The sequence below is a fragment of the Phodopus roborovskii genome, unplaced genomic scaffold (genome assembly GCF_943737965.1).
Source record: "Phodopus roborovskii unplaced genomic scaffold, PHOROB, whole genome shotgun sequence".
In the NCBI taxonomy this organism is placed as follows: domain Eukaryota; kingdom Metazoa; phylum Chordata; class Mammalia; order Rodentia; family Cricetidae; genus Phodopus; species Phodopus roborovskii.
In genome coordinates, this window is record NW_026126416.1 from 14949425 (window position 1) to 14962783 (window position 13359).

General features: G+C 39.0%; 1 protein-coding gene across 1 annotated transcript in view; it reads right to left on the reverse strand.

The window, feature by feature from the left end:
- Positions 1-13359, reverse strand: part of Sptlc3 (serine palmitoyltransferase long chain base subunit 3) — a 101589-nt gene that overhangs the window by 42833 nt on the left and 45397 nt on the right. The window contains exon 7 of the mRNA XM_051183149.1: positions 5889-5994. Within this exon, the coding sequence (XP_051039106.1) occupies positions 5889-5994 (106 nt within the window). The remainder of the gene's footprint in view (positions 1-5888; positions 5995-13359) is intronic.

Consider the following 13359-nt stretch of genomic DNA (forward strand, 5'->3'; position numbering starts at 1 on the left):
AACCTTTGGCTATAGTGGATAATGAGTCTGGCCTGTAGCATAAGATGGTTATTTATGTTATCATTACTAGTTTCTGTCCAAACAATCAAGACCAAAAGCAATAAAGAAAAACATATAACATGTTGTTGTTTTTTCCTGGATGAAAGGTTTTGCTTTTCTTTTTAACAGAAGAAAAAGAAATAAAATACAGCTATAAGTAGAAATAATGTTATCAGTTAATCTGAGGCTCTGTCTAGGAACTTGAATTATTATTTAACCCACAAGTCAGTAAATTTTTATTTTTTATTGTATAATGGATTAGTTGAATGACAAGGCTTCTTTTTGAAATCTCCCTCTCATCATCCTCCTCTCCACATGGAAACCAAAACACAACTCAGGAAACTTATATGGTGGAAAACTCTACTTGGCAGGCCCAAGGTTTAACCCAAGAGAAGACAGGAAAGGGAGGGGGTAGAGACAAAATGTTCAAGGAAAAGGGAGGAAAGGGGAGGAGTGTACAGAAGACCAAAGGGGAGGAGACGAAACAGAGACTGAGATAAAAGGCAAAAAGGAGAATGAGGGGAAAGGGGTTAAGACACCATTCATCTTATTCTTTGTGTTACATGTTGAAATTGTAGAGGACTGGAGAAAGTTTACCTCTGAAGTTATTCTAAAATTTTTGCAGTTTGAGTGAGAAGAGCTCTTAAGTCTAGTCTTAGACTCAAGACATTCTGCCAATTCATCATATGCTTATGTATATGATTTCGGAAGGGTTGGCTCATACTATCGGATTCTTTTGATTCTGAAAGTTTGGGCTGCAACTGTGCTAGTTTGTTTCCCAAGTTACTTGTGACATCTTTTCCAGCAGCATGTTTTTGAGTCATTTTGAGATTTCTTAACCATTATGAATTGATAAGAAATCCATTCTCCTCAGGTACTACAAAAATAATGCTGTAGTTAAAACAAATATTAGGGTTTAATGATTTTTATGGCTAAAACAGCAATGTTGACTTTTAAAGTAAGAGGACATTTAGCTGGGTATGAGATAGCTATCTTGGGCAGAGAAGAAGAAAGACAGGTCTCAGAGGAAAAACAAAAACAAAAACAGCAAGGCTAGTCTTGGTGGGCTCTGGTTAGTCAGATCCAATAACATGAATTTCCTGTGTTTTCCTAGTAACCTCAACTTTATGTGTAATTAGGTTTTTAAAAACACATTCTGGTGTCTAATGTGTGTGTGTGTGTGATTTTAATAGACTGAATTATGGGTAAGGATGTCTTCTGAGAAAAACTCCACTATTCCATGAAGGAGACAATTCAAGACTGCCCCACGGGTGATAGACTAAGACTTATGAGTCCAGATGCTGGATATAGCATCTTTTGGTTCAGCTCTGCTTTGAGCCAAGAGAGTGCACTTCCCATTTGCTTTCTCACTGTCTGAAGTAAACCTTCATTATTTGCTTATGATATCTCTGTTCTGATATAGATTTTACAGTTATGATTGGAGGGATATTCTCCAACCCACAGTAGTATGTGTTTAACACAATATTAGGAAATCAAATTAGAACCTTAAAATAATCTATTTGATTTTAGACCCTAAATTATAGATTCATGGGCTTGAATTTTCAATCCCTTTAACTTATGGATGGAGAAATTGAAGCCCAGGTAGAATTACTTTAAGTCAAAGTTACTTTGTACTTACAGTGTTTACAAATTGGATGCCAACATATAGGCTGCCTCTTCTATCTACATTGAGTCTTTGCTCTACCAGGGCAACCTAATTTTTAAAGCCAGCTCTGCTTTATTTTATTAATTTGCTGCAGGGCAATTTATCTAGGCCTCAGAGCCTGTTTCTACATCTTTATAATAATCTAATCAGGCTAGTGCAATATTGCACACTTAGAATGTTGAGCAAGGAGTATACATTGGGAACATGAATCCTTAATCTACAACCCTTCCTTTTCTGTGTGAAGAGCAAACAATTTTGCCTCATAGACAGTTTATTGTTTTCCAACTTGAAACATCTTCAATTAAAAAAAGTGAGATTATGAAGGTAGTTATTCTTTGTTGTAGGCCTTCTATGACCTTTGCCTTTGCCAGACACTGGTTTATATGATCTCTCTTAATACTTGCATATACATTCTGTGGAGGGTATACAATATCAGGATTTGAATCCAGGCCCCAGATCCAGATCCAACTCTCAACTTCTCTATATTCTCTACAAAAATAAAAACATACATGGATATGGCAATAATAATAATAATGATGATGATAATAATAATTATTATTATTATTTGGGGGGGTTTCGTGACAGGGTTTCTCTGTGGCTTTGGAGTCTGTCCTGGAACTAGCTCTTGTAGACCAGGTAGGTTTCAAACTCACAGAGATCCTCCTATCTCTGCCTCCCCAGTACTGGGATTAAAGATGTGAGCCCCCAGCTTGGCAACAATAATTATTATTGATTGTTACTAATTTTGTGAAGTACTTTGGCTTCTTAGTCTAGTCATCTAGACGTTTATGTTTTGAAGCCTACCTGAAACATTCTGACTTGAAAACTTAACTTTTCTCTTTAAGAGTTATGAAAAAATTGTTGTGGGTGAGCAATATGTGGTGGGGCAGACAAGTGAGAGACAAAACAAAACAAAAACAACAATAGCAACAACAACCACCCTAGGATTTAAAATGTAAAAGAGACTTTGAGCAGCTTCCAAGCAGTTATATATCCATCACACACTTCTCAAGTACAGAAGTGGACTTAGGAACTATTGATCTCACATTCCCAACCCTGACACTTTGGAAAATCCTATGGAAAGCAATTTCATCTTCTGGTGATAGTTCTATGTTGGCATGCTCAAGTGAAGGCTTTCCAACTGGAATCTTGCTCAAAACTTCATATTAGGCTAGTCTTGGTTTATAAAGGAATATCTGAGGCTGCCAATGGGATGGAGGCTGTTGGGGTGACATAATTATCATGAGGAAGCTTTAATGGAAGCAAGTTTATGACATGGAAACTTTGCTCAGTGTCCCTATTAGGTTGATTGATCTGCAATAGACTGATGTAAAGATAGATGCCTACAGGTTTCCCATTGCTTGCACACAATTTAATCTTCCCAACAAGAGTTAAAGTATAATCTCTTTCTCTGGAATCCACAGCACAACATCAGTTTGGGACCATTCTCTTAAAACAATGGCAATTTCTGGATTTTCTGTCTTGGAAGCCAGGGGCCATGTTGTAAGGAAGCTCTGAGTAGATGAGCAGATGTTGTTGTGTCAACACCAGATGACACAAATCTTGGTGTTGGTGTCCATACAATAAAATAAGATTCATGTGTATGAGAAAAAGACACCCCAGTCACCTCCCAAAAGCCAGTGCTAAATGTGTGAATGAGGTAATTTTGGATATTCCATTGCTGTTTGAATTCTTGACTGACTACACTCTTGTGAATAAGCTCAATGAATACTGTGTGTGACAGTAGACGTGACTCACAGGACCAAGGAAACCAAGAAGTAATCATGGTTAATCTTTATTCTTTGGGGTGGTTCCTTACATAGCAATAAACCGAGAGTCACCATTGCTAAATTGTAGTTTACTGCTTTAGTGACTTAGGGACAGAAATCTACACCTGCATCCCTCCCCTCCCTGCCATAGGTCAGGACAAAACCTAGGCTAGCCCCTAGTAAGTCCATCTGTTGTAGTGGTTTCTGATGTGAATATTTGTCAGCAAAACATTGATGGATCTCTAATTTTAGTCAAAATCCAAGCACTTAAAAAAAGAAACTTTCCTTTAGTGGAGATAAGTTCTGTTTGTTTGAAATTGTGTTCTTTTGATGCCGTTTAAAGGGGATGCCCAGTCTACCTTTCTTCAGCCAATTCATCCTATTATAAGTCCAAGCCTGAATGACAGATGTTTAAATAAGGGTTGCTTGTGTCGCTCCCAGGCTGGCAGCTGCTGCAAACCACACAAGGAGAAAGCTTGGCATTTAAGGTTATGGCAGCACAGGTTCAGTAGGAAATTACTTCCTAAAAGTTCAAGTTTAGGGCTAGTGAGTAGTTACCTATCCTAGAATAGGGCTTTCTCAGCCTTGGCACTATTGCTATTTTGAACTACAGAATTCTTCTGAATGCCTTGTACTTTGCAGGACATTCAAGAGCATTCCCAGCCTCTCCCCACTAGATGTCAATAGTATGCTACTACTTGTGTGGCCACTAACATGTGCCAAATGCTCTCTGGTTGGAGACAGGAGATGGGAGACAGGCAAAAAATTATTGTCTTAGAGACTTTGTAAGCACTGCACACTCCTGGAATTGACCTTAGGAAATAATGATGTATGTGTAGAGTAGAAAGCAATGTAGTATGAATTGCCATCTTTGCAACTACGGAACTCTAATCATTTAAAATAATAATAAAAAAAGACTCTTTTTTTTTTTTAATTATCTTCCACTTGGAAGAATAATTCATCCTTCCCCCCTGCCCCCTCTGAAGGGACAGGGCACATTTTCTTTGTTATTCAGTATTGACTCATGACAGATGCTGTTTACTTATGATCTTCATAATGTCCTTTGTTTTCAGTTGAAGAAATTTCGAATTAGGAAACAATAAGCTGTCTATGCAGCAATGTTTGCTCTTCCTACAGATGAGGATGAGCTGCAGGAGGAGGAGTGACTCATCATGCCATTGTCCTCATGTCTCCTTTGCAATCACACTCTTGCTTGGGGTTTCCTCAGTCCCTACTTCCTCCCTTTATATTTCACATGTCTATCAGAAGCTCACAGGGGGTTAGGGCCCAGGTTCCTCTGCTGTAAAGAGTTGTTTGGGAATTGATTTAAGAAGGGGCACTCTGAGAAAATGTTTCCTTGACTTGCAAAGTCGGGTGTAAAAAGAGCAAATGCTGGGATGAAATTTCTATTTGAGCCACAGTAATGGATTTAGGAAGAGAATGAAGCAAATTCAGTCACAGCCATGGATATAAAAGTTTTGTTCTGAATGACTTAGTGAAATGGCCTTCCTGCTCAGCTTAAAGAAGGCAGGAAAACAATCCCAAGAATATCACCAGTCAGCTACTAGATGAGGGCTCTTTGATGGTAGATAAGTTAGTCATCCAGGAGGGAGGGCCTAGTCCCTACTCCAAATGACTTGCCAGATTTTGTTGATCGCTTCTGGAAGGCATCACCCTCCCTGTGGAGTGGGGGTGGGAATGGGATGGGAGGGAGGGTGAGGGGTGAATGGGATGGGAAGGAGGGTGGTTGGGGAAATGGGAGAGAGGGAGGGAGGAAAATGGAACTGGGATTGATATGAAAATAAAAAAGTCAGAATTTGAGGTTATGCAATTTTGGTGGTTTTACAAGCTAGCCTCTGGCATTATATAATATTGCTTTAAAAAAATATCACCAAATGCGAAATCAGCATGCACTGTCCCCAATCTGGAGCAAGGATTGCCCTTGAGGTTACACCCTGTATTCTGATTCCAGTAACTAAGCTACTTGATTAAGGACTGAAGTAGATGTTTGGGTTCATTGCCCACGTGTGTGTGTGTGTGGGGGGGGTTGGGGCCACCCACTGAAACATCTGTGACAGACATGTCTTGGGACATCATGATATTGAATAGCTCAGGCACAAAAGATCTTTGAAATGCTAAAGCATTGGAATGAAGCAAGACAGATCAGCAATGAGGACATTTCTAAGGAAGACTTCTCCAGCATGTCAGTCCCTATGTATTCCAGCAGATGGATAGAGCTGTAGAAAAAATATGATACCCTAGATCTGACCACTTCTATCAGTAGCCCTTTCTTGTGTTTCTCTATAGCATCTATAAGAACATCCTTTATTCTTTAGCCAGAAAGGTCATCTTTTTTCCATTGGGTGGCTTGCTGTAAGCCTCTGAGTGTCAAACCCCTACAGTTATTCACATACCTGTAGATGCCCTCCACAAGGATGAGAATCTTTTTCCAAGCTCGGCCTGTGCGAGGCTGGCCATTGATGATAGATTCCCTCAGGAGCTTCTCTAGGCTCTGTATATCTTTAAAAAATGTGAAAAGAAAAATTGAGTTATGAGAGGTCTTCTGTTTGTCTTCCTCTTTTTGTTTCTTGACAGGGTGTCAGAGGTTTGTTTGTTTGTTTTTTCTTTTTAGATTTATACTCAGATCTGGACTTTGAGAAAGCAATGCTGAAGACTTAGAACACCTGGGGGATTTGGGAGTTTGTTTTCTACTAAAGCTTAGCTCTGGTAGGATGACTAGCTTTGTCTGTACAAGCTGGCTGAGTCAGTTTAAGGCTTTTTCAAGCTTTTCTTTGCCTGTCTGGGAGAACTTGGCAGTCTGTGCTATAGACAAGTGTCTAGTGACACTGAAGCTTTGTCACTAGGCAAAGACTGAACTCTACTGGATGAAATTAACAGCCACTGAGCAGTTGTTTAGACCTGAGTCTGCTACAGTTCGAACAGAATAGCAGCATGGTGCTAGAGGTCTCATCCTCGGGGGCTTGAATTTTGAACTGTCAGATGTTTTGGTACTGTTCAGGTTGTGAAATAACTGGCAGAGTCCTGTGTGAAATATTTGTGATCTCTGGTGGACACATTACTGATAGTTGACTGTTACTGAGCCCTCTTTTTGTGTGTAATATCCTTCTGATGCTACTTTTAGTCAGAGGTCATTTAATTCTCACAAGGCTGCTGTGGAGAACTACTACAGGTTCTTCATATGGTGAGTCAGGCAACTGTGGCACAGAGGATTTGGTAAACTAAGGCAATGGTTCTCAACTTTCCTAATGCTTCGACCCTTTAATACAGTTTCTCACGTTGTGGTGACAGCCCCCTCACCATAAAATCATTTTGTTGCTACTTCATAACTGTAATTTTGCTAGTTATGAGTCATAATGTAAATATTTAATATTTAGGAGAGCTGGTATGTGACCCATGTGAAAGGGTTATTTGACTCCATAGGGTTGAGAACCACTGGTCTAAGGCTTATGGTTGTAAATGGTTGAGTTGGGTTTTGAACCTGTACTAAGTTTCAAATTTGTAACCACAAACTTTTACTGCCTTATGTGAGAGCCCTTGTGCCACTTTCTCAAACTCCATAATGATGCAGGGTAGGATGAAAAGTTAATGTCAGATAGAACATCCTTGTTTTCTTTCAATGCAAAAACAAATAATGAAAATGGAAGATGGCAGGGCTTGGGCTAAGAGTCCATTTGGAAGGACTTAGGAATCAACTCAGCTATTTGGTATTTTTATGTGTTATTTAAATTTTAAAGCCCAAGTGAGTGAAAAATTATAGAGGCCACTGTGCACATTTAAGTAGATGTGCATATATATATATATATATATATATATATATATATATATATATATCAAGAAAACCCACCAATCTTTGGCTATCTCCAGGGAAAGATGAGAGACAGATAGAGAAGTTATCTGAATTCAACCATGAAGCTGAATGGCAAATAAGTGCTGGTCAGTGTACGCTGCTGAGATTTTTAAACTTTTTTGTTATAATAATAAACTCTCTGAAATTTCCTGGAGACAGTTTCTCTGTGGTCCCCAACAGATACCCTCCAGCTCTCTTACATAGTTTTTGCTTCTTGTCTGTCTGGAAGGCATCCACTCATCACCCATGCCTCATGTTAAACTGGTCAATGTTGCATACCTGAGCAAGAGTCTCTCTCTCTCTCTCTCTCTCTCTCTCTCTCTCTCTCTCTCTCTCTCTCTCTCTCTCCCTCTCTCTCTCTCTCTCCTGCCATAAATAGTCTATTATTCTTTGAAGCATTTATCACCTAACTTGTTAGCTCTCACATCTCTACTCTGCAGAAGGCAGGGACTATGCCTGGTATTATTGGTCTACACATACAGTATTAGTATCACAACAGTTTTGGATGACCGATTTGGATGAACATGGACTATGAGGTGGAAAGGATCTAGATGAGAGCTACCAGAGAGGACAGTGGCATTTTGTCTGGAGCTAAGATTTTTTGTCATGATTTTAGAGTCTCCTCTCTTCTGAATGTTTCCAGTATATGCCACATCATTCACCACTAGATGGCAGCCAAGGAGACAAAAAAAAAAAAAAAAAAAAAAAAAAAAAAAAAAAACAACAACTTTCCTCTGAAATTCTCAGGGCTCATAAATCCTCACCTGTATTGCTAGCTTATTTTTGCTTTACCTAGGCTGACCATTGAGAGAACCCCTGGGAGTGGAAGAGACAGCCTCTTTGTTTATCTACTGCATGCTGTTAGCCTATGAATGGACAAAGAGGCAATGAATAAGAAGTTAATGTTTAAAGAACACTACCTTTTCCAAATTTTTTTTTTTTGTACTCAAATGAGACATGATGTGGGTGGCTTTAATGCTGCCCCAATAAAAGTTAGTCAAATTGAAATTAGAAGATACTTTAATTCAGTTATATAAAATAATACTTGTTTTAAAAGTTGTCTCTCTATAAAGGGGAATAATGAAACAGGAAGTATTAAATAGGAGTGATATAGCAGGGTAGAAGAGGGAATACACGGAGGGATAGTTAACACTAATGACATTTTGAAAAACTCGTGAGAATATGCTATGTCAAAGCTTCCCAAACTACAAACTTATGTAGAAAGAATTTAAGTGGAATTGTGATGAGGTATCAATGCCTTTGCTAGATGCCACAGACTAACAAATAGAAACCCCAGTGTCATGAATGGATGATCTCTATTGGAGTTGTTGGCAAGTGAGAACCCCAAATACTACAGGCTATTGCCAAATACTACAGGCTATTGCCAAATACTACAGGCTATTGTCATTTTTTTCTTTTTGATTGTTTTCCAGAACTTGATGGTGAGAATCAATTGCTGAAGATACTACATATTTGAGTCTTAGAACCTGGAGAGAGCAAGGTGGTTCTAGCCTGGAAGCTGCATCTCTGTTGTCATTGAAAAGGTATTATATATGTTGCTGGAGGAGAAAAGTAACCATTAGTCTTATCCAGCTGTGAACTCCAAAAGCTCCAGTAACTGTCAGCCTGATATGCCCATTGTGCAGTAGTGGCATGAATGTCATGGGAGTAACCAACTATTTAAGGCCTGTTCTATAAAATAAAACCTATTTCTTGCATTAATTTTGAAGCCAAAAACCTGTGGCTAGGCAGGCCCTAGGTACTAGGGAGAAAAAAAAAAACTACTATTACTCTTCTAAGTGGAAATAGTATTAAAATAACTCCTAGTGGCTTATTGTATTTTCTCCATCCATTCTTCAGTTGAGGGGCATTTGGGTTGCTTCCAGATTCTGGCTATTAGAAATAATGCTGTTATGAACATAGCTGAACAGATGTCATTGTTGTATAAATGTGCATCTTTTGGGTATATGCCTAAGAGTGGAATTACTGAATCTTGAGTTAGACTGATTCCTGTTTTCCTGAGGAACCACCATACTGATTTCCAAAATGGCTGTTCAAGTTTTCACTCCCACCAGCAGTGGAAGAGTTTTCCCCTTTCTCCACATCCTCTCCAGCATAAACTGTTATTGGTGTTTTTGATTTTAGCCATTCTGACAGGAGTAAGATAGTATCTCAGAGTTATTTGTATTTGCATTTCCCTGATGGCTAAGGATTGTCATTCAACCATTTTAGATTCCTCTATTGAAAATTCTCTGTTTAGTTCCTTATCCCATTTTTTAAATTGGATTATTTAGTGTTTTGGTGACTAGCTTCTTGAGTTCTTTGTATATTTTGGAATCAGCCCTCTGTCAGATGTGGTGTTGGTGAAGATATTTTCCCAGTCTATAGGCTGCCATTTTGTCTTGTTGACCTTGTCCTTTGCTTTACAGAAGTTTTTCAAATTCAGGAGGTCCCATTTATAAATTGTCGATCTCAGTGTCTGTGCTAATGGTGTTATGTTCAGGAAGTGGTCTCCTGTACCAATTTGTTCAAGGATACCTCCCACTTTCTCTTCTAAGAGGTTCAGTGTGATTGGATTTATGTTGAGGTCTTTGATCCATTTGAACTTAAACTTTGTGCATGGAGATAGATATGGATCTATTTGCAGTTTTATACAAGTCAACATCCAGTTATGCCAGCACCATTTGTTGAAGATTCTCTCTTTTCCATTGTATAATTTTAGCTTCTTTGGAAGGACAGGTTCTTAAGGATGATGCCCATATCAGGACATTCCAAACACTGGGATTATGAGATTTCATGAAACCCACAATTTGTTTTCTTGCATTGACTCTTTTCTATCCCAATTTTTCTTTATACTTCTTCCACATGCATTAGGCTTTAAGAGAAATCTGGCACTACAGAAGTGTCCAGAGATCTACAAGGATGACCCCCAAATAACAACCTAAGCAATAGTGGAAAGACCTTAAGTGCCCTTCCCCAATAATGAAATTGGTGACTACCTTATATGCCATCCTAGAGCCTTCGTCTAGTAGCTTATGGAAGTAGAAGCAGACACTGAACCAAACTCTTGGAATCCAGTTGCAGACAGGGAGGAGTGATGAGCAAAGTTTGGGTCAAGACCAGGCTGGAGACCCACATAAACTGCTGACCTGAACAAGGGGGAGTTCATGGACTCCAGTCTGATAGCTGGAAAACCAGCATAGGACTGACCCAGACCCCCTGAACATGAGTGTTCATTAGGAGGACTAGGCAGTCTATGGGGCCTCTAGTAGTAGATCAGTATTTTTCCCTAGTATAGGAATGGACTTTGGGAGCCCATTCCATATAGAGGGATACTCCTTCAACCTAGACACATGAGGGAGGGCTGGGGCCCTGCTGTAAATGATATGACAGATTTTAAAGACTCCTCATGGAAGGCCTCACCCTCTGTGAGGAGCAGAAAGGGTATGGGATGGGGGTTGGTGGGGAGAACAGGGGAGGAGGGAAAGGTGGGGTAACTGGGACTGACATGTAAGACAAGCTTGTTTCAAAAAAAAAAAAAAAAAAAGAAGGAACATGTCCTTCTGTCATACATGAAATTTTGGCATCTTTTACAGAACCTTAAATAACTCCTTTACAATATCATTCTAATCTATGGGTGAGTGTTCAGGAGTAAAGTATCATGGTGATGGGTGCAGACACATATATGTATTATCTGGAGTATCACAAAGCTGCAAATGGAACCATCAGAAATGACCATCGTATATATTGTTGCCCATCTATTTCTTTCCCCTCCAGACACCTTCTCACTTCTTTCACTTCTCAAGAAATTAGAGGACATAGCTCTGGTCCCTAAGGTGCTGTTTTCATAATGGGACTATAGCATAAAGCTGCATGATGCACACTGGTGGAAGGGAGTAAAGCCTTGCATTTGTTTCTTACTGACAATGCAAGAAAATAGCCCAAATTATTGACTAAAACAAGACAAACTGAAAGTTCTACAAATCTGAACATTGGAAGCTGCAATGGGTCTCCCTGGCCTAATTCACAGCTTTGGCAAGATAGGCCAGTTGCCTATTGATTTGCGCTCTTGATTTGTGCCACTTTCTGTAAATTCTTCATCTTTCTTGCATTCAATGATGGCATTTGTAAAGCTAAAATAGAAAAATCTTTAATAAGGCTTAGGTTTTCTATCTCTCATTGTATATTATAGACATACAGTGCATTAGTTTCAATCCAATATTTGTATTTAATTTGGAGGGGGAAATTATTAAACTGCTATAGATGTTTTCTAGATGCCTATATTTTACAGTTGGGTCACAAACTACTGTTTAGTAGAATGGAATGAAGAAATAAGACGTCAATCTTGACAATGACCCAGCTCATTTTTTCCAAATAAATTATAACCCAGCTCTGTCTGTTTTAGAATGTAGATTATTGTGTTATCCATATACGTGGTTTATTCATTTCCAGTTATGAGCTTCTACCATCAGTCATCTGTCATGGTAAAGATTCAGAGACATATATCACATTTGTGCTAACACCAAAGGAATTTGCCTGGTCACCTCATAAAAATATTACTGTTTCTTTTCTTTTCTTTCTTTCTTTTTTTTTTTTCTTCATCTATGTGTTGACAGAGCTTCATTATGGATACATGTCTGGCTTTGAACTCACAATCTTCTTAACTGAGCCTCCTGAGTGCCAGGATTCCTGGAAGGAATCATTATACCCAGTCCATAAATACTTCTTTAATCCCTAGAAGATGTGTATTTCAAGTATGAATTAATTGTACTACCAATGTAATTTGAAATTAGATGTGATAATAGATGGCAAATCAACATAACTGAAGGGATTTGTCTTATCATACAGTAAAATGAGAAGTTGAATATTTGCTGCAAATAAAAGAAACGAGGGCAACACATTTTTAATTATACTTATCTATACATCAGAGTTGAGCCACATGTTTGCAGTCTTATTCTTCTGGAGTGCCTGGCCCTGGTCCTCACCCCATCATAGCAATCTGTGCACATATGCTGGAAGTAGTTCTCCAGTGCATGCTAATCCCCATTTGTTGTGGTGTGTTTGCTACTTCGAGACCATGTTAATAAATTTAACATTTGGAGCCAGTGACAATCTGATGAATTAGCCATAGGGAAGCCAGGAATATGAATAAAGGAGACAAACAGGAAGGAGTAAGGAGGAACTTCGAGATTTTATGCTCTCTTTGATTTGGGAAGTGTGAAGAGAAGGTTAGCTGTTGCTCCTCCATTGCTTTCTTGATCTATCAGATTTTCACCACAATATTTGACTCCTGATTCTGTATTGGTAATAGAACGACTTAGATAAACACAATACACACTCCTACCCCAGGCCCTTCTTCAGTGAGAGCAGGTTTTCATTGAACACTCCACTAGCTAGACCCAGTGGTTCACTTGAGAATACTCATGTGCATTTTCACGCTTCCCTCATGAGCCAATTGTTCTTTGGCTTGAGATTACTTCAAGGAAGGCATAGAGAACCAGGATAATCCTTCCTACATATTATCAGCCTTCCTTTCCTTTGCCTTTTGTGAATTCTTTGAAGAAAGGTTGTACTGAGGAATAGAAGGGAGGAAAGTTGAGGGGAATGGAACGAAAGAGAGAAAGGTGTTAAGAAATAAAAGTAAGTATGCTTGTGTGTGTGTGTGTGTGTGTGTGTGTGTGTGTGTGTGTGTGTGTGTGTGTAGTTACATGAGCTGAAATACAAAATGGAGTAGACCCTTTGATGCTGATGTGCCAGAAGCAGAGCTTCAAAAAGTCATATAGGTTAACGTCTTCCTTAGCTTTACCAATGCGCTCATTGAATGCAAAAAAGATGAAGGAATTTATAGAAAGTGGCACAAATCAGGAGCACATCTGGACCAAAGGACATAGGTGTCACCATCCATGACCTGTTTCTTTTAGGTTGTTTTCCTGAGACTTCCAATGGTGTCTGATCTGACCCATAAAGAGCAAGGGAATAGCCCTCTGCATTATCTTCACCATCAACCACATAACACA